Consider the following 23,357-nt stretch of genomic DNA (forward strand, 5'->3'; position numbering starts at 1 on the left):
TATCTATGTTACAAACCACAGAAGTGGTCATAGAGAATTTAAGCTATTATTCTTGCAATTTCTCCTTAGACATAATACATTGGTGGAAAGAAGAGCGGAAGGGAGGAAGAAGAGTTAGATTTTAATGTTTGTCATTTTATTTTTTATTAAAGCCAGAAAGATGTGTTTTTCCACCAGAATTGTTTTCCTAAGGCAAAACAAAAGAGAGAGTGCTGCATTCACCCAGTCTCTACTCGAAAATCCTTCTCGTGGATTCTGAGTTTTACCAATTTTTTTTTAAAGAGATTCAAAATGTGAACTCAAAAAAGTAAAAGATTTGAGCAATTTTACACAAGAACAAATGGTGAAAATCTTGTGCTCCCTTTATTTCTTCAAAGTCTTATTTGTCAAAAATCTCTTTCCTAGACATCTTTAAACAACTCACAATTATCATTTGTTAACACATATGCCAAGTGCATCTAGAACTCTGGAATAAATTATTAATTACTTGGGGAAAAGTTCATCTATACACACACATCACTTGCAATAATTTTTAAATTTTATTTATTTATAACTGTGTTAGGTCTTCGTTGCTGCACCTGGGCTTTCCCTGGTTGCTGGGAGCGGGTGTTGCTCTCTAGTTGCAGTGCATGGGTTTCTCACTGTAATGGATTTAACTTATATGCAGAATATATCATGAGAAATGCTGGACAGGATGAAGCACAAGCTGGAATCAAGACTGCCAGGAGAAATATCAATAACCTCAGATGTGCAGATGACACTACCCTTATGGCAGAAAGTGAAGAGGAACTAAAGAGCCTCTTGATGAAAGTGAAAGAGGAGTGAAAAAGTTGGCATAAAGCTCAACATTCAGAAAACTAAGATCATGGCATCTGGTCCCATCACATCATGGCAAATAGACGGGGAAGCAATGGAAACAGTGTCAGACCTTATTTTGGGGGGCTCCCAAATCACTGCAGATGGTGACTGCAGCCATGAAATTAAAAGTTGCTTGCTCCTCGGAAGAAAATCAATGACCAACCTAGACCAACCTATTAAAAAGCAAAGGCATTATTTTGTTGACAAAGGTCAGTCTAGTCAAAGGTATGGTTTTTCCAGTAGTGATGTATGGATGTGAGAGTTGGACTATAAGGAAAGCTGAGTGCCGAAGAATTGATGTTTTTGAACTGTGGTGTTGGAGAAGACTCTTGAGAGTCCCTTGGACAGCAAGGAGATCCAACCAGTCCATCCTAAAGGAGATCAGTCCTGAATATTCATTGGAAGGACTGATGCTGAAGCTGAAACTCCAATACTTTGGCCAACTGATGCAAAGAACTGATTTACTGGAAAAGATCCTGATGCTGGGAAAGATTGAAGGCAGGAAGAGAAGGGTACAACAGAGGATGAGATGGTTGGATGGCATCGCTGACTTGATGGACATGAGTCTGAGTAAACTCCGGGAGTTGGTGATGGACAGGGAGGCCTGGCGTGCTGCAGTCCATGGGGTCACAGAGTGGGATATGACTGAGTAACTGAGCTGAACTGAACTGTTGAGGAGAACAGGCTCTACAGTGCTCAGGCTTCAGTAGTTGTGGCACATGGGCTTAGTTGCCCCATGTGGAATCTGCCAGACCAGGGATCAACAATTTTTAATATAGTATTTTCTATACTGGTGGTGGTGCAGTTGCTCAGCTGTGTCTGACTCTTGCAATCCTGTGGACTGTATGTAGTCTGCCATGCTCCTCTGTCCATAGGATTTTCCAAGCAAGAATATTGGAGTGGTTTGCCATTTCCTCCAGAGGATCTTCCCGATCCAAGATCAAACCCTCATCTGGAGCACTGCAGAAGAATTCTTTACCCCTGAGCCACCAGAAAAGCCCTGCTCATTTATGACCCTCTTCCAAATTCATCTTATCCAAGAAACTCTGCCAAACCACATATTAAAACTCTCTCTTTCTGAAACCTCAACCAAAACTCTCTGCTTTAAATCTTTCAAATATAATAAGCAAAGGGGCACAAAGTTAAAATCAACACACACATAAAACCGACATGAAGTTATTATCATGTGGCACACCAAGCTTTCCATCTTACCAAATGCTGACAGCCAAAGAAATCCCTTTTAAAAGCACTTTCTAGGAAATGATCATCAGAAGAGGGCAATTTCTATTGCCAGGTTTGTATGAGCTAACATTAGGTCTTCTTTTTGTGGTTCACATGGACCAGGTTCAAAATCTCTAGCTCATAAATTCTCTTTCCAGGAAATTGCTCTCATGCCTCTATTTTCTATCTCCATACCAACAGAAAGAGACCAAACCTAAGGACAAGTCATTTTAAAGCAAAAATATCAATAACTATCTCAGCAATTACATATAGTATTAACTTCTAAATCTAACTATCTAATAATATGTCTATTTTTCTACTCTTATTCAAGCTTCTTCCAGCCAAAGGAAAATACAAAACTCTCTTAAAGAAAAAAAAAATTACTTCATTATGGCCATGATAGAGTAACAGTTAAGAGATTTACTCCCTCCCAAGAAACAACCAAAAAATACTGGACAAGATATATGAACTATATGAGAACACTGTTTCTCTTTTTTGAAAGACTCCGGACAACAGGCAACAATGAACAGCTATTACTGAAACTCAGGAGATAAGTGAAGTCCTAAGATTGCCATCTTACCTGTCTTGAGAGAGTTTCCAGATCCTGGCTTGGGCAGGGAAAATCAACAGAACCTAGTGAACTTTCTCAACTGAATGGATAGAGCTGAGGGCATGAGGACACCAAGATAGCTAGAGTCCAAGGAACAGAATACCAGAAAGGTAAGTATACAAACAAGATCTTCAGAGATTGACAGAGGGCACCCATTAAGTATTCAGCTGTGTACTGATCAGATACGTATGTAAGTAAAGCACCCAAGGCTAGCGATAAAAGCCACTATTCACACAGGGCCAGGAATAGTAACTGTCCCCATGGGTGAGACTGAAGAATCTGTTTCAAGGCATACTGTGTAGAGTACACAAAAAGGTCACGCCTCGGGAGGAGGGAATAACAGCCCTAAGCTGTGTACTTCTGCGTGTTCATCGTGCTCAGTCACTCAGGTGTGTCCAATTCTTAGCAACTCTATGGGCTGTAGCTCATCAGGCTCTTCTCTCCAAGGGATTTCCCAGGCAAGAATACTGGAGTGGGTTGTTATTTCCTTCTCCAGTGGATCTTCCCAACCCAAGGATTGAACCAGCATCTCCCTCAATAGCAGGTGGATTCTCTTACCACTGAACCACCTACCAACTCACTCAAGAACAAATTCTTTCCAAGTAACTTAACTGCATTCTTGGGCAAAGCTCAAGAATCTTTATAGGAAAACAGCCAAACCAAATAAGGTAAAATTCACAATGTGAGACATCCAATCAAATATTATCAGGCACACAAAGAAGCAGAAAAATGTAACTAATGAGAAGAAAAAACAATTAATCAAAAGCAAACTGAGGATGAGATGGTTGGATGGCATCACCGACTCAATGGACATGAATTTGGCTACTCCGGGAGTTGGTGATGGACAGACCTGGCATGCTGCAGTCCATGGGGTTGCAAAGAGTCGGACACGACTGAGTGACTAAACTGAACTGAACTGAAAATGATTTTGATAGAAATGTTAGAACTACCAGATAAGGCCATTAAAAGGTATTAACTCTGTATTTCTGTATGTTCAAAACTTAAGTAGAGACATACAAACACCACTCAGCTCCACCTTCTAGAGATGAAAAATGGGAGAGATGAAAAACACACTGGATAGGATGAATGGCAAATCAGACATGGCAAATCACAATGTATAGAACCTGAATACAAAGCAATAAAAATTTTCCCAAAAATGAACACAATGTTAATGAGCTATGGAACAATTTCAAGTGGCCTAATATCTGTGTAATTAGTCACTTTTAGGAGGAGGAAAGAAAAGAATTGTAAAAATTTGAAGAAATGATCAAAAAGTTTTAAAATTTGAGGAAAACTGTAAGTCTACAAGAAATTCAACAAAACTCACAAGTAAGAAACAGGAAGAAAACTACAATTAGGCACTTTAGAATCAACTTACTTAAAACCAGGAATAAAGAAAAAATCTTAAAGAGACAGAAAGGAAAAAAGACACATTATCCACACAGAAACAAAGATAAGGATTGCATCCGATTTCCTGATGTAAACACTGCAAAAGTGAAGTCAATGACACATTATTATAGTACTGAAGGAAAAAAAACAAACAAACAAAAAAACCCTGTCAACCTAGAGTCTTTTACTCAGAGAAAATATTTTTAAAAATCAAAGGCAAAATGAAGACTCAGACATATAGGAGCAGCCCACACTACATGAAACATTCAAGGAAGTCCTCTGTGCAGAAGGAAAATTCTATCAGTTTGAAATCCGGAGCTAAAAAGATAGAACCAAAAAACACCAGAAATGGAAGCTATATAGGCAAACATAAATTTATATAGAAAAATATAAATTTTTTCCTTATTTCCTTATTTTTTCCTTATCAATCTCATTAAAAGGTAAGTGACTGTTGAAGCAAAAATAACAATGTAGCATGGGGTTTAAAATATACACGAAAGTGGCTTTCCCTGGTGGTCCAGTGGTTAAGAATCTGCCCTGCAACAGAAGGGACACCAATTCAAACCCTGGTCTAGGAAGATACCACATGCTTCAGGGCAACTAAGCCTGTGCCTCACAACTACTGAGCCTGCACTCTATAGCCTGCACACTCCAGTCATTAAACACGCATGCCCTAGAGCCTGTGCTCCAAAACAAGAGTGAGTGAGTGTGAGTGATAGTTGCTCAGTCATGTCCAACTCTTTCCAACCCCATGGACTATATATAGCCTGCCAGGCTCCTCTGTCCATGGAATTCTCCAGGCAAGAATACTGGAGTGGGTTATCACTTCCTTCACCAAAACAAGAGAAACCACTGCAATGAGAAGCCCACGCACCAAAAAAGAGTACCCTCTACTTCCACAACTAGAGAAAGCTTGCATGCAACAATGAAGACCCAGTGCAGTCAAAAGTTTAAAAGAACAAAAAAAATATATACGAAAGCAAAATGCATGACAAAACTAGCACAAAGGACCAGAGAGGAGAAATGGAAATGTACTATTCTCAGTTTTTATACTACATATGAAGTGGTATGAGATCTCTTGATGATAGAATATGTAAGTTAGTTAAGGATATACACTATGACTCCAGCAAAATAACAGTTATAAATAACAAATTAACAAAAGATAAAATAGAATCATAATATTTCATTCAGTCAAAAGGCAGAAATACTAAGATAAAGAACAGAAATATAACCATATCAATAATTACATTAAATGTAAACGGTCTATTTTACTCAAAATCTGGAAAACACTGTGTTCAGTAAAAGAAGCTAGTCACAAAAGACTACCAATGAAATGGCCAGAATAAGCAAATCCATGGAGACAGTGGTTACCAGGAAGAAGGGTGAAAAGCGGAGACTAATGGATACAAGGTTTCTTTTGGGAGTCATAAAAACATTCTGAAATTGGATAATGGTAATATTTACACAACTCCGTGAGTATACTAAAAACTACTAAACTGTACACTTTAAAAGGGTGGATTTTTATGGTAAGTGAATAATTAAAAGCACAAGAGCAATACAATAAGAATATTGGCAAAGGGTTCTAAAACAATAATAAGCATAAATTTTCCTAGACCCAGCCCTGCAAGATTCTAATCCCAATTTCACTGCATAAGGAGTAAGTATATGATTTGCTCTGGCCAATAAAATGTAAGTTGAAGTTATGTATATCACTCCCCAGTAGATGTTTTAAGATGTATTTCCTCTATATCCATTTCCCATTTAACATGAGCCTGGTTTTTCCTGCAGAGTCTGGTCACTGGTCCAGAAATTAAGAAGTGTGCAATAAATATGTACTCAGCCTAAAGTTTGAGATGAACATAAATGTAAGCAAGAAATAAAATTATGTCACAGTTGTTTTAAAAGTAATCTAACTACCACAATTAAAAGGTAAAGACTGTCAGACTATTTCAAAAAGCAAGAGCCACTATATATTGTCTAACTGACAAACTGTAAAGATAAAAACAGAAAAAAAGTAAAAACAGAAAAGTATATTAACTACTAACACTATTCAAAAGTTACAATGACTATATGAGATAAAGTAGATTTCTAAAGCAAACAATATTACTAGGAATAATGAAGGCATTTTGACAACAGGATGTAAAAATTCTAAATATTTATATATACAACAATTTAACTTCATATTATATGAAACAAAGACTGATAAAATTTAACGAGAAATAAATTACAATTATAGTTGGAGGTTTTAATACCCTTCTCTCAATATCTGATACAACAAGTAAACAGAAAATCAGAAAAGATACGGTAGACTTGAACGACACCATCAATCAATTTGCACCAATTAACATTTATAGAATATGCTGCCAAATAACAAATGAGTATACAATCTTCCCAAGTGCACATGAAACATGTATCAAAAGACTATACTCAGAACTATAAAACAAAGGGATCCTGCAAAAGCAGAGCTTCAGGAGAAATGTATAGCATTAACCACTTAAATGAGAAAAGAGGAAAGATCACAAAAATATTACAAGGGCATAAGACATTACAAACAAAACCCAAAGACATTAGATAACAACTACAGACTGAGCTTCCTCCTGAACACACATGCAAAAATTCCAAACATTATTTTAGCTCATCAAATCCAACAATATCCTATAAAGACAATATGACTAAGTGGGGTTTAACTTTTAAAAAAAAAGTAATCTGTCAAATTAAAAGAAGAAAACAATTGATCATTCCCATAGATTCAGGAAAAGCATTTGACAGCAACATCTATTTCTTATAAATTCTTAACAAATGAGAAACAGGAACTTCTTCAACCTGATAAAAAGTCGTCTATAGAAACCTACAATTTACTCATTTTTAATGCTTTCCCCTTCAGTTCAGTTCAGCCGCTCAGTCGTGTCCGATTCTTTGCAACCCCATGAATCGCAGCACGCCAGGCCTCCCTGTCCATCACCAACTCCCAGAGCTTGCTCAAACTCACATCCATCGAGTCGGTGATGCCATCCAAACATCACATCCTCTGTTGTCCCCTTCTCCTCCTGCCCTCAATCTTTCCCAGCATCAGGGTCTTTTCCAATGAGTCAGTTCTTCACATAGGTGGCCAAACTACTGGAGCATCAGCCCTTCCAATGAATATTCAAGATTGATTTCCTTTAGGATAGACAGATTGGATCTCCTTGCTGTCCAAAGGACTCTCAAGAGTCTTCTAACACCACAGTTCAAAAGCATCAATTCTTCGGTGCTCAGCTTTCTTTATAGTCCAACTCTCACATCCATACATGACTAATGGAAAAACCATACCTTTGACTAAATGGATCTTTGTCGGCAAAGTAATGTCTCTGCTTTTTAATATGCTGTCTAGGTTGGTCATAGCTTTTCTGCCAAGGAGCAAGCGTCTTTTAATTTTTAATTAAAATAATTTTAATTTTAAACTTTCCCATCAAGATTGAGAAAATGACAAGGCTATCTGTTCATTATGTGTATTCAAATTTGTACTGGAAGTACTAACCAGTTGCAATAAGGCAAGAAATAGCTATAAAAGGTATCCATATTATAAAGATGCAAATGTGCTTTTATTCATGGACCACATGCTCATCTATATAGAAAATCTAATGGAATCTAAAAAAAAAAAAAAAAACAACACCCTACCAGAACAAGTGAATTTATCAAGGCAACAGAATACATGAATGATAAAAGAAAAAAGATTGTATTTCTATATGCTGACAATGAACAATCAGAAATTAAATTTACAAAAACAATACCATGGACAAATAACAAGTAAAAGAAAAATATAATGTGTTCATGGGTGGAAAGCACCATTGTTAGGAATTCAACACTATTCTGATCAAAATCTCAGCAAGTGTTTTTGTACAAATTGCTTGATGTAAAATTCACAAAGGTATGATAAGGAGCAATAACAGTCAAAAGAACAAAGACAATTAACACTATCTGATTTCAAGACATTATAAAGCTATAATATTCAATAGTGCAGTATTAGCATTAAAGTAGAAAAATTAATTAATGGAACAGAAAAAGAGCCAAGAAACATACATACACAGACAACTGATTTTTGACAAAAATGCAAAAGTAATTAAGAGGAAAAAGGACAGTCTTTTCAACAGATACAAAAACAAACACGCATACTCAAAAACAACTTTGATTTATCCTTTGTTTCATACAAAAAAAAAATTAACTCAAAGTGGACTATGGTAAATGTAAAACTTAAAACTTAACACAGAATTCTATCTGTGTGACTCTGAGTTATCAAAAGCACAGTCTATAAAAGAACAATTTCAAATTGGACTTAATCACAATCTAAAACTTTAGCTCTTCAAAAGATACTGCTAAGAGAATAAGCCACAGATTGTGAAAAAATATTTGAAAAGCATATACACAGAAAAAGGACTTGTACCCAAACTATATAAAAAACTCTTAAAACACAGTGAGAAAGCAAACAACCTAATTTTTTTTAATGGGCAAAATTTGGAACAGACATTTAATCAAAGACGATTTATCAATGGCAAATTAGCACATACAAAAATTGCTCAACACCAACAGGGAAATGCAATTAAAACCATAAGATATAAATACCTGTAAGAACAGCTAAAATTAAAAAGACTGACTATTCCAAATGTTGGTAAGGCTGCAGAAGAGCAGCAATGTTCATACACTGATGATGACAATGTGAAAAACTATAGGCCCTTTGGAAAACAATTTGACAATTAAATATAGTTCTACCATATAAACCAGCCATTCCATTCCTAAGTATTTACTCAGGAGAAATGAAAGCATAAATTGATACAAAGGTTTGTACACAAAAGTTTATAGCATTTCACCACAGGTAAGTAGGTAAGCTGTGATATATCCATACAATGGAATACTGCTGCTGCTGCTGCTAAGTCACTTCAGTCATGTCTGACTCTGTGCGACCCCATAGACGGCAGGCCACCAGGCTCCCCCGTCCCTGGGATTCTCTAGGCAAGAACACTGGAGTGGGTTGCCATTTCCTTCAATGCATGAAAGTGAAAAGTGAAAGTGAAGATGCTTAGTTGTGTCCAACTCTTAGCAACCCCATGGACCGCAGCCTACTAGGCTCCTCTGTTCATGGGATTTTCCAGGCAAGAGTAAATACTACTAAGCAATAAAAAGAAATGAACCATTCATATGTATTAAATACACATGAATCTCAAAACAATTCATCTGGAGAATAATGAAATAACCCATTAAAAAAGAGTATATACTGTATGATTCGATTTCTATAAAACTGTAGAAAATGCAAACCAATCTACAATGACCAAAAGCAGATCTGTGGCTATCTGGAGATACAAAAGGAGGTAACAGATATGTTCATTTTCCTGATTTTGGTGATAATTCCACAGGTATATACTTATGTCTAAACTTATCAAATTGTATACCTTAAGTATGTGTACTTTATTATGTCAATCACATATCAAAAGAGCTGTTAGAAATTATCTCTGCAATTATCCTTATTTTGACTGAACATAAAAAGGTGCTCTTTCAGTAACTCTTTTTGTAGCTGATGCCCTAAAGAACCATTCAGGAAGAATTTAGATAATTTGCTGCATTAAGTAAACAAGTCTACAGCTATCCAAGTCTGAAGAAAATTTTAGTCTGATTTTAGTTTTAAGACCAACTCCTCCAAAAAAATACTTGAAAACTTCTGTTAATTTACTCTGATTTTTAAAAAACTCAACTTTTTTTGGCCCCTCAACATGGCTTGCAGGATTTCAGTTTCCTGATCAGGGAATGAACCAAGGCCATGGCAGTAAAACCCCAGAATCCTAACCCTAGGCTATCAGGGAACTCCCCTAAACATTCTTAATATGGACAAATATTTAAAATTTTGATTATGACACGCATACATATATGAATGGTTAAGTGCATATGACAATTAAAGAATGACAACCCAAGCAACCTCACTTACCTATTTTGTTCCTCCAGTTTAGCCAGGAGTTCTAAGTCGTCTGGACTCAACTGTGATGGTGAAGATGGTGAAAGGGCTGGTGTTGACAGTGTGGTAGACGAGGATGTAGTGTGTAAGGAAGCAGATGGACTTGCCACCTGACTGGCCATCTGGCTGACTGTATGTGACACTGTGTTCTTCACCCATGAGAGAGTAGAACTCAACTTTTCTGCAACCTTGTCTGTCGCCACCTAAGTATAAAAATAAAAGTTACATATATTTCAGTTTTATTTTATGCATTACCAAGAACTTGATAATCCTCATTAGTTTTATTTGAAAACCAGCAATCAGAATATTCTCTTTGAGTTAATAAAGGTAACACCTGCTTTAGCAATGACTGTTCTAACATACAGCTTTTGGAAACTCCATATTTCAGTTCTGTAGCATGCATAAATTAAAACAGTGATTCCCACACTACAGGCTGAAATCCATCAGGGAGTGATAAAATAAATTTAACAGGTAACACCAGCATTTTTAAAAAATGAAAAGGAGCAGAAAGTATCAGTGTAAAGATACATTGTCACAAAATTTCTGCCTCAGTTACATATATGTATTTAAACTACATACTTCATGTATGTATATGTGGATAAGTTGAGTTGGAATATGAAATACATTCTTCATTTGGGTTGTAGTCAAAAACAGTTGAAAGCCAAGGAGTCAAAACATGTCCATTAGGTGATCAGGATAGGGAAATCCTATAACATGACCAACAATTCAACAAAAACTAGGCTTAGCATAAATAAGATTAAATGAGATTCATAATAAACCTTCAAACTACTGAGTGTTTTCGTAGAAGAGGATTTAGTTCTAGAAGAACAAAATTATGATAAATGTTTTGAGTTAACAGAGTAAGAGAGTTTCAGGGTACAATTTTCAAACAGAACTAGTCAAAAATAGAATAGGATGCCTAGAAAGAGTAGACATTGTCTGCCAATGGCTACAATTAAGAATCAATTATAAGAGTCAAAAGTTAACAGTTGACTGAAGATGAATTTCTGCTTTAGGTGGGCAACCAGGACCAGAAAATCCTTTCAAATCCTAAATCCTTTCCATCTGCAAGATTCAATGAACTATACAACCATGTAACTGATATATGCTTCATAAATCATGCCAGTGTCTTAAGCAGATGTGCATACAAATCTGAAATTTTACACAAAAGGTAAATGACCAAAACACTACAAATTATATTCTATGTAGACGTTCTCAGCTAACCTTGGTTTCATATAGCAATTTATACACACACAAATTAAAACATCAACATATATATATATATATATATAAATAAAAAGGCCACCCAGACTATCTTAGCAGATACTACTCTCTCCTCATAGGTTGCCCCAGTCTTGCCTTCTCACCTCATCAACAGATACATGACCTACCTCTAATTTTCATTTCCAATAACTTTTCTATTTTAGAACTTACTTCCCCTGGAATGGGATGAGGGAGTTCTTGTTGTTGAGGGAAGAACCCCCAAGAAAGACAAGCATGATGAAGTAGGGGAATCAAGGAAAAGAAGTATGGAGCAGATCTTAGGGCTTCCAGGCAAACAAACAGTCCTCACCAATGAACAGACTTGCAACACAGTTTATTAGGGTAAAAGATCATATAGGAACCAAATAATTTAGCCAGAACTTCCTCTGTACCAGGAAATGGTAAGAGCTGTGGCAGTCCAACAAAACAGCCTCTTGTGGTTTGTTATCCTATTGATCTTTTCTACATAGTTACAAATACAAATTCAATTGTGAGGATAGCACTATTTTGCATCCTCAAAGCACACTATATTGTAAAACAGAAAACCTAACATGTAAAATTTACAGAAAAATGTTATCCTTTACTATTAATTTCAAATATAATTAACAACTTTCAAGAATTAATACTTACAACACAGACCTACTGTACAGCAGCATAATGAACTATATTCAATATCTTATAATAACCTATTATGGAAAAGAATCTGAAAAAGAATATATATATATATATAACTGGATCACTTTTATATGTACCTGAAATACTGTAAATCAGCTATACTTCAATTTTAAAATACACATGGAAATAATTTTTAAAGAAAGAAAGCTTTACACTTCCCTTATATAAAGTTCTCTACTCCAGCTAACTGTAGCAAAGGCAAAAGACATGTATTATTTGCTTTATTTTAAAAAATAAATTTATCATACCCCTTCTACATACTGTAGCAACAGGCTTCCATTTAAAGAGTTTGGAATAACCAAGAACACAATCCTGATATCCTTTCAACCTTGATGAAATGAAATTCAGTCTATAACTACTGAAGGTTCAACAACCCATCTTTAGCATTTTAAATTCTTAACTCTAACTGTAGTATTAATTGCAGTTCCACTTTAATAATGTTTAATACTCATGGTTGTAGAAATCCCACAGGACTGAGTTATTTTTCATATATCATCATGTCCTATTTTTTCTTTAACTCTACTTTTTCAAATCTCTACCCTGCCACTTCTAAACCTCTTTCCTTCATCTTATGTGAAACTGTGTCATGAAGACACAATAAATCTGACAATGCAATTATGTCACAAAGTTTGTCACAAAGTTCCTGTCTACCTCACAGAGGTGTTATGCATTTATTTTTAAACATGAACATACTTTGAAAAGATTAAAGCCATCATTAAAAAGGCTTAGTAATCAGGCACAGAAGGCCACATAGCATATGATTCCACTTACATAAATGAAGCAAACCTAGAGAGAGAAAGTAGTTTAGTGACCTGGAGAGATTGGAGGAGGGGGTATGGAAAATGACTACTAATGGGTACAGTTCTTCCCAGAGCGATGAATATGCTCTGAGATTGGACTGCAGTGAGTTATACAGCTTGGGAATACACTAAATGCCTCTGAACACTTTAAAAGAGAGAATTCTATGGTATGTGAATTATATCTCAATTTTAAAAGGGCTTAGTCGATCCGAAAAGTTTTACATAACGTATAATTCCAACTATATAACATTCTGGAAAAGACAAACTGTGGAGACAATAAAAAGATCAGGAGTTGGGCAAGAGAAGGGACAAACAGCCAGAGAACAGAGGACTTTCATGGCAGTGAAAATTGTTTGCTTGTTTGCTCAGTTGCTAAGTCATGTCTGACTCTCTGCGCCCCACTAGGCTCTTTCGTCCACGGAATTCTCCAGGCAAGAATACTAGAGTGGGTTGCCATGTCCTCCTCCATGGTATATTCCCAGCCCAGAGATCAAACTTACATCTCCTGTGTGTCCTGCATCGGTAGGCAGGTTCTTTACCACAGTCACCTGGGATGCCCAGAAACGAGTATGATGATTCCTCAAAAATGTGAACATAGAATTATTATATAATACAGCAATTTCACTTCTGGGAATGTACCCAAAAGGATTAAAAGCAGGGACTAAATGAGGTATTTATACACCCAAGTTCACAGCAGCATTATTCACAATATTCAAATGGCAGAAGCAACTCAAATGTTCATTAATGGAGGAATGGATTTTTTAAATGGCAATGAAATATTATTCAGCCTTAAAAAAAAACCTCTGACATATGAATGAACCCTGAAGATATTATTTCAAGTGAAATAGTTCTATCACTCAGTCATGTCCAACTCTTCAACCCCGTGGACTGCAGCCTACCAGGATCCTCCATCTATGGGATTTTCCAGGCAAGAGTACTAGAGTGAGTTGCCATTTCCTTCTCCAGGGGATCCTCCAGACCCAGGAATCAAACCCGGGTTTCCCGCATTGTAGGCAGACGCTTTACCATCTGAGCTACCAAGTGAAATAAGCAAGTCACAAAATCACAAAAATTTTATGATTCCACTTATAGTGGTACGAAAGAGCAGTCAGATTCATAGAGGCAGAACGCAGAATGGTGGCTGCCAGGGAAGTGGGAAATGGGAAGTTAATGGTTTCTCTAGAAGAGGATAGTGATGATGGTTGCATAACAAAATGAATGTACTTACAGCCACTGAACTGTACACTTAAAAATGCTTAAAATGGTAAACTTTCGTCATGTACAGCTGGCCCCTGAACAATGCGAGTTTGCACTGTGTCTATGTGTTAGTTGCTCAGGCATGTCTGACTCTGCGACCCCATGGACTCTGGCCCACCAGGTTCTTCTGTCCATGAAATTCTCCAGGCAAGAATACTGGAGTGGGTTGACATTTCCTTCTCTAGGGAATCTTCCCGACTCAGGGATTAAACTCCAGTCTCCTGCACTGCAGGCAGATTCTTTACCATCTGAGCCACCAGGGAGTGGGTCCACTTATATGCAGGTTTTTTGCAGCAAGTATGTACTACCCAGTACCACAAGATCTGTGGTGGTCTGAATCCAAGGATGCAGAAGCATGAACACAGAGGTTGATTGGTAGCAACACATGGATTTTCAACTGTATGTGGGTCAGTGCCCTTAACTACCATGTTGTTCAAGGGTCAGCAGGTTATCACAATTAAATTTAAAAATGAAATTTACATCTTTCATTTTCATCCTTTTATTAGTAATTTGTGTCTTTCTCTCTTTTGGTCTTTGTTAGCCTGGCTAGAAGTTTATCAATCTTTTCAAAGAACCAACTTTTATTAATAGTTTTGTTGATTTTTCTGTCTTCTTGTTTTCAGTTTTACTTACTCATACTCTAATTTTAATTTCTTTTCTTCTACTTGCTTAAGGTTTATATCCCTCTTTTTCTCTGGTTCTCTAAGCTGGAAGATTAGAATACTCATTTTGTGTCTCTCTTCTGTTTTAAAATATATTCAAATGCTCTAAACTAACCTCTAATACTGCTTCTGCTACTTTTCATTTTGCTTTAGTTGAAAATATTAAAAATTTTTCTTTGGACATTTTTTTGGATCCAAAAATATTTTCATTTTCCAGCTATCTTTCTATTATTTCTAGCTTAATTTCATTGTGGTCTGAGAGCACATGTTCAGGTGTGCTGAACCATATGACCCAGAATATAGTGCATCCTGATGACTGATACATGGATGCCAGAAAAGAACGTATACTCAGTGGTTATCAGATAAACATCATAAAATACAGTTGACTTATGGTATTGTTCACCTGTATCCTTACTGACTTTCTACCTGCTGTATCTAAATTACTGAAAAACAGGTGCTGAAGACTCCAACCATAATGGTGAATTTGTCTATTTCTCCTTGACATTCTACCAGCTTTTGCCTCATGAACTATGCCTTTTTGGGGACTTGACCCTTTATCAATACATAATGTCTGAAAACTTTCCTTCTCAAGTCTGCTTTGTCTGAAATTAACATAGCTACTCCAGCTTTTTATTGATTATTCAAAAAAGTAAATAATTTATACAATACATAGGTAGGTTAGAAGGCCATCTGGTTTCCAGTTTCTGACTGTTTTTCATCTGGAGTATTTCCCTTACCTTCTTTGAAATACAATTTTGCATTTTAAAAGATTTTTGTATTTCTAGATGCATTATCTAGGAAGAGATTTTCCAAGCTATGTGGTGAACCATGTTGCTTAAAGCAGTCCTACAGATTAGGTGACTTTTTTTTTTATTATTCAACTTCTCAGAGACTGAACTGTATTACTGTACAGGTAGGAATTATACTACTATATTACTGTCAAGATAGAAGGTAAAGGAATGTACTTTCCCATCTTAACTGCCCATAAATCCTTTTTTTCACCATTATAGGCAAACATATTTTGAGAAATGCTATTTCCAAACAGTATTCATTCTTTAAGGTGCTTGTAACTGTGTTCTTACTTTTCTCTCCATTTCTATGGTACTTTTCATCCTTAGGGTCAGTCCTCTGTAAATGCTGGTCCCACTTCCACCAATTCAACCAACCAAGGATAGAAAATATAGACGGGAAAAAAAAATTCCAAAAAAGTTACAAAAAGCAAAAAACTGAATTTGCATTCATTGATAACTATATGTACGCTCCATTTACATTTTATTAGGTATTATAAGTTACCTAGATATGATTTAAAGTACTCAGAGATATGTGTAGGTTATATGCAAATACTGTGTCACTGATAACCCAAATTTTGGTATCCACGAGGTCCTGGAATCAATCCCCTGCAGATACTGAGAGACAACTTAATTGAATACTTTAGCATTCATTAGTAAAGTAATAAGTTAATATTTACTAAGCACTTAGCAAATTATACTCAGACATTTGATATCACGTAATTTAACCTCCAACCCTGTGGTACCCGTGCCATATTATCTTTATATTGTTGTATTATTAACCATTTAGACGTTAAAGGTTCCTTAAGAAATAAAAGTAATATTTCATATATATTCATATTGTCACCAAAAAGAATGTAATAGGTCAACGAGACTGCTCTTCATGAGTTGTCTTGATGAGCAAGAACAAAGCTATATGTACGGTAATCAAAACAGAGTGGTACTGACACAAACGCAGACACAAAGATCAATGGAACAGAAGAGAGAGCCCAGAAATAAACCCACACACCTATGGTCAATTAATTCAGGACAAAGTATACACAAGTATACACAATGGAGAAAAGACAGTCTCTTCAACAGTGGTCCTGGGAAAACTGGGCAGCTATATGCCAAACAGTGAGGTTAGAACATTCCTTCACACCATACACAAAAATAAACACAAAATGCTTTAGAGACTTAAATAGAAGACTTGAAACCATAAAACTACAAGAAACAAAGGCAGAACACTTTTTGACATAAATTGTAGCAATATTTTCTTGAGGCAGTCTCCTAAGGCAAAAGAAATAAAAGCGAAAATAAAGTCACTGAGAAAAAAAAAAAAAGCCAACCTATGGAATGGGAGAAAATATTTGCAACTGATGCAACCAACAACAGGTTAATATCCAAAATACACAAATAACTCATACAACCCCATGCCTGCCCACCAAAAACAAATCCAACCAGTCAAAAAATGGGCCAAAAATCTGACTAGACATTTCTCCAAAGAAGTCAGCCACAGCTCGCTAACAAGCACATAAGATGATCAGCATCATTAATTACTAGGGAAATGCAAATCAAAACCTCAATGAGACATATCATCAAAAAGTCTACAAGCAGGGGCTTCCCCGGCAGTCCAACAGTTAAGATTCCCCATGCCCACTGCAGGGGTGCAGGTTCAATCCCTGAATGGGGAACAAAGAGCCCACATGCCACGCAGCATGGCCAAAATTTTTTTTAAATATTTAGATAATTGAGTTAATTTTTTTTTAAGTCCACAAATAATAATTGCTGGAGAGGTTGTGGAGGAAAAGAAACCCTAGTACACTGTTGGTCAGAATGTAAATTGGTGCAACCACTTGGAAAGTGCTGTGGGGAGAAAGCAAATTGGCCAAGATGCCATGCTCAGGCTCTCTGGCCCCACATTCTGTGAACAGGCTATGGAACAGCCGAGATCATTTGTAGCACTACGCACGCACATCACGAGGTACTCACTTGGTCACAGGCTGCTTTGTACAGTATGCCTGTATGAGCTTCCCCAGAAAGCCATGGCTGCTGTTGCACTGGGGCTACATCAGAGCAGCCTCATGGTTATGTTATATGAGATTATGTTATGGCTATGTCATGGCTACTATATGGTTATATTGTGACTGCTGCTATGGCTGCTGTGTCAGCCAGGAGAGAGATTGTGTTATGGCTACCGTGGCAGTCAGGAGAGAATAAACGTGTCTGCAGTTCCTACAGCTCCTTGAGTCTCCTTCCAGCCTCTCAGTTTGTGCCATGCCTACCCTGGGTTCAGCAAACAGTAGGAACAGCACAACAACTGGCGTCACGAACAGGATCAGTGATACAATTGGCACAGTCGGCAGGATATCCAGCAGGCAGAAGACCCTGAGGCTCCCAGAAGGTCAGCAGGATACCAGCAGGTAAGGGAGCCTAAGGCGCCACTGGATGGAGGAAGCCAGTGGCCACCATATAGCATGTGGTACCATGTGGCGGCGACTCTCTCAGCATGGGGTCTGGTGGAAGAATGGGAGGCAATGTATGGTTCACCAATAGCACTGAAAAGGCATTACAGGCAGTGAGCTCCCGTTTGCCAAACAATGCGGCATGGACTGCCACTGGCACCGTGGGTATTAGATTTTCCTGACTGCCCTGAAGGCAAATATGGATAACGCCCTCATTGTTGCTATGCTAGTGCATAATGTGCAGAGATGCTTAGAAGAACTAGAGCAACACATATTGGCATTAGAGCAAGAACCCCGTGGCCCTGAAGAACCCAGCATCTCTGACGACGAGGCGGTAAGTGACGGTGATGATGAACATGAGACTAAGGATAATGATGATGAACATTGTGAGACTGCAGGTCCTCACTTGGCAGCGAGGCCTGCTGTGCAGCAGAAACTGAAGCATGAGCAGCCTGTGGCTCAGGGGGACATCTTCAACGGCCCCCAATGTGACTGAGTTCACAACGTTACCAACCATATACTCAGGCGGAGTTGGTCGACTTGGGTATGCAGTTTCAGCAAAAGCAAGGGAAACCATGGCAACTTGGCTCCTGCAACTCTGAGACACAGGGGTGGATGGTATCCTGTGTTCTGGGGACAAAATAGAATGGCTGGCATCTATAACCACTCACCCCCTCATTGAAACAAAGGTTTCATTCTGCGTAGCAGAATGCTAGGCAATAATGCAAGGGACGCCTAAACAAACGCACACCCTCATGGACTGGATTAACGCCGTCATCTACACTGTGTGGTCAAACGCAGGAGAGCTCCCAGATACTGTGAGTAAATGGCATACCTATGCCACGTTGACCCAAGTAGTGAGGGAACTGGGCATGAAGCAGTCAATATTCAACCCAATACCCGAGGCCAAATGACGAGCATTTTACTGGCGGCATTCAAGAAGCCATTTTGAACAAGGCCCCATCTACCTATTTTGGACCCCTGACTGCTATCCTAGCACCCTATGTGGGGAACCCCATCTATGAGGTGACCTTGATGGCGGCTAGTTTGGGAGAAAATTGAGGGGCGGCAGCAGGCCAAAGGGGATTAGACGTGAAGACCCTGAAGGGGATCCAAGCTGGTAAAGGCCCCATCCTGGCGAAGAGAATGCAAGTGTGGGCTGATCTTCTGGCAGCAGGAGTTGACAGAAATAAAATTGATAAACAGCCCAAAGCTCTGCTCCTAGAGCTATGGAGGTAACTGAGACCAGAGCAGCAGTTTACCATGTTTGGAAAGAACCCAGAGCAAGAAATGGGCAGCTCAGCTAAAAGATTACATGGCGCCCTAGGACATTCCTTTAGTTCAGTTCAGTTCAGTTCAGTCGCTCAGTCATGTCCGACTCTTTGCGACCCCACGAATCGCAGCACGCCAGGCCTCCCTGTCCATCACCATCTCCCAGAGTTCACTCAGACTCACGTCCATCGAGTCCGTGATGCCATCCAGCCATCTCATTCTCGGTCGTCCCCTTCTCCTCCTGGCCCCAATCCCTCCCAGCATCAGAGTCTTTTCCAATGAGTCAACTCTTCTCATCAGGTGGCCAAAGTACTGGAGTTTCAGCTTTAGCATCATTCCTTCCAAAGAAATCCCAGGGTGGATCTCCTTCAGAATGGACTGGTTGGATCTCCTTGCAGTCCAAGGGACTCTCAAGAGTCTTCTCCAACACCACAGTTCGAAAGCATCAATTCTTCGGCACTCAGCCTTCTTCACAGTCCAACTCTCACATCCATACACGACCACAGGAAAAACCATAGCCTTGACTAGATGGACCTTTGTTGGCAAAGTAATGTCTCTGCTTTTGAATATACTATCTAGGTTGGTCATAACTTTTCTTCCAAGGAGTAAGCGTCTTTTAATTTCATGGCTGCAGTCATCATCTGCAGTGATTTTGAAGCCCCCAAAAATGAAGTCTGACACTGTTTCCACATCTATTTCCCATGAAGTGATGGGACCAGATGCCATGATCTTCGTTTTCTGAATGTTGAGCTTTAAGCCAACTTTTTCGCTCTCCTCTTGCACTTTCATCAAGAGGCTTTTTAGTTCCTCTTCACTTTCTGCCATAAGGGTGGTATCATCTGCACATCTGAGGTTATTGATATTTCTCCCGGCAATCTTGATTCCAGCTTGTGTTTCTTCCAGTCCAGCGTTTCTCATGATGTACTCTGCATGTAAGTTAAACAAGCAGGGTGACAATATACAGCCTTGACGTAGTCCTTTTCCTATTTGGAACCAGTCTGTTGTTCCATGTCCAGTTCTAACTGTTGCTTCCTGACCTGCATGCAGATTTCTCAAGAGGACAATGCCCTTTTCCGGCTCTGAATATGGCTCAGACCAGGGTGCCCTCCTGAAGAACCCAAGCAAGGACAGGCGGCCCCATGTAGAACTTGCAGGTCACTGGTTGCTAGCCAATGTGCAGAGAGTAATGGCCCTGGTTGACACTGGTGCTGAATGCAGCCTTGTTTGTGAAAAGCCAGAGGAGTTTCCCGGTCCTAGTGCATACACTGATGGTGATGCGGCCAAATAATACAGATTTAGTCTGTAGAGACTTGGGCTGTGTTCTAGATTTAGGACACTGCACTGTAAAAGGCTGTGTCGTATGATGTGCTACTACCCACTGATTCTCTTGCAGATTTAGAAGAGTGTGAGAGCATTTGGAATCATGTAGGGTGGCCTGGGAATGCCTCAACCTTGAAGGGGTGGGCCCCAGCACCTGCAGGAGGTTTTCAGGGTCCTTAATAATAAACCTGGCAGGGGTGGAGCTTCCCCTGTGGAAGCTCTCCTACAATCTCACAAGGTCAGATGGTGGACTGGACTTGGCCATGGAAGATAAAAGCACTCCACCATGGAGGGTGGCTCTTCTAGCCCCCAGAGGGCAAGGACTGGAACATGAGTTCCAGGTGATACCTGGCATTGGGTTTTGCTATGTACTGGGTATGAAACTGCTGTTGTAGCCACTGCTGTTGCAAGATGTAAATCCAAGCGTCAGTGATACTCACCAAGGAAATATCGCTAAAGATGCACTGCGCACAGAATGTGAGGTGAAAGATCCTACAGAGGAGGAAAGTGGGGAGAGTGCAAATTGGCCATGAGGGCATGTTCAGGCTTTCTCACCCCATGTTTTGTGAACAGACCATGTAACAGCTGAGATCATTTGTAGACTGCGCGTGTGCATCACAAGGTACTTACCTGGTCATGAGCTACTTTACGCAGTACACCTGTATGAGCTTCACCATGAGAGCCATGGCTGCTGTACTGCACTGAGGTTACATTCAAGCGGCATCATGGTTATGTTATATGAGATTATCTTACGGCTATGTCATGGCTACGCTATGGCTGTATTGTGACTGCTGCTACAGCTACTGCGTCAGCCAGGAGAGAGGCTGTATTACGGCTGCCGTGGTAGCCAGGAGAGAATAAATGTGTCTGCAGTTCCTACAGCTCCTCGAGTCTCCTTTCAGTCTCTTAGCTCAAGCCTTGCCTATCCTGGGTTCAGCAAACAGTGCAAACAGTGTGAACAGCAAGACAGCAGGCATGATGAACAGAATCAGTGATACAAGTCAGTTCAGTTCAGTTGCTCAGTTGTGTCTGACTCTTTACAACCCCAGGGACCGCAGCATGCCAGGATTCCCTGTCCATCACCAACTCCCGGAGCTTGCTCAAACTCATGTCCATTGAGTCAGTGATGCCATCCAACCATCTCATCCTCTGTTATCCCCTTTTCCTCCTGCCCTCAACCTTTCCCAGCATCAGCGTCTTTTCTAATGAGTCAGCTCTTGTGAGTTAACTCTAATGAGTCACATCAGGTGGTCAAAGTATTAGAGCTTCAGCTTCAGCATCAGTCCTTCCAATGAATATTCAGGACTAATTTCTTTTAGGATTGACTGGTTTGATTTCCTTGTAGTCCAAGGGACTCTCAAGAGTCTTCCCCAACACCAGAGTTCACAAGCATCAATTCTTCAGCACTCAGCTTTCTTTATGGTCCAACTCTCACATCCATACATGACTACTGGAAAAACCATAGCTTTGACTATGCTGGCATAGTAATGTCTCTGCATTACTTTGTCGGCTAAGTAATGTCTCTGCTTTTTAATACGCTGTCTAGGTTAGTCATAGCTTTTCTTCCAAGGAGCAAGTGTCTTTTAATTTCAACATGTACAGTGATTTTGGAGCCCAAGGAAATAACTTGTCACTGTTTCCACTGTTTTCCCATCTGTTTGCCATGAAGTGATGGGACTGGACACCAAGGTCTTACTTTTTTGAATGTTTGAGTTGTTGAATGTTGAACTACCATATGATCCAGCAATTCCACTCCTGGGAATATACTGAATTGGTCAAAAAGTTCTTTTGGGTTTTTCTATAAGATGTTATGGAAAAACCTGACTCAATTTTTTTGCCAACTCAGTATCTTAAAAAAAACAAAAACACATAATTCAAAAAGATACATCAACCCAGGATTCACAGCAGCACTATTTACAACAGCAAACAGGTGGAAGCAACCCAAGTGCCCATCAACAGATAACTGGATTAAGAAGATGTGTGGGGGTGTGGGGGAGGAAGGGGTGAAGGAAATGGACTAAGGATTAAAAACAAATGAAATACTGCCATTTGCAGCGGATGGACATACAGAATATTATGCTTAATGAAATCAGTCAGAGAAAGACAAATACTATATTTATCCTTTATATGTGGAATCTAAGAAATAATACAAATGAATATATTTGCAAAACTGAAACAGACTCACAGATATAGAAAACAAACTTGTAGTCACTAAAAGGGAGAAAGAAGGGGAGGACAAATTAAGGGTACCAGACTAACATCCAATATACAAACTATCAACACTACATATAAAATAGATAAGCAACAAGGATATACTGTATAGGACAGGTAATTATACCTATTATCTTGTAATAACCTATAATGGAGTATAATCTACAAAAATATTGAATCACTATGCTGTACATGTAAAACAATATATATACAGTAAATCAACTATACTTCAAAAACAAAAAAGGAACAAAATTATGTGAATAGTAGGCACTCAAAATTAATATTCCCTTAATAAATTTTTATTAACATTACATTTCAATGAATCTAAGTCCCATTCCAACTTCTTTTTGCAGCTATATACATTGACAATCTTTTATGTTTAGTACTCATTCAACAAAAAATGTTAGCAGATAAACTAGGCTGATGACTATTAAAATAGCCCCTCCTGTTAAGTTTTCATTGGATATATTAACATCAAAGTATAGATGGGCAAAACCACTGCCACTGCAAAACCAGTGCTAAAGAATTGATGCTTTTGAACTGTGGTGTTGGGGAAGACTCTTGAGAGTCCCTTGGACTGCAAGGAAATCAAACCAGTCAACCCTAA

The 23,357-nt window shown here is 38.6% G+C and overlaps 1 protein-coding gene across 10 annotated transcripts in view; it reads right to left on the reverse strand.

The window, feature by feature from the left end:
- EVI5 (ecotropic viral integration site 5) overlaps positions 1-23,357 on the reverse strand; it is a 224,730-nt gene that overhangs the window by 153,160 nt on the left and 48,213 nt on the right. For all 10 annotated transcript variants that reach the window (XM_018045762.1, XM_013962626.2, XM_013962629.2 and 7 more), the window contains exon 2: positions 10,032-10,261. In XM_018045762.1, coding sequence (XP_017901251.1) covers positions 10,032-10,180 — 149 coding nt within the window. In that variant the 5' untranslated portion in view covers positions 10,181-10,261. The remainder of the gene's footprint in view (positions 1-10,031; positions 10,262-23,357) is intronic.

Source organism: Capra hircus, chromosome 3, assembly GCF_001704415.2.
Source record: "Capra hircus breed San Clemente chromosome 3, ASM170441v1, whole genome shotgun sequence".
NCBI lineage: Eukaryota > Metazoa > Chordata > Mammalia > Artiodactyla > Bovidae > Capra > Capra hircus.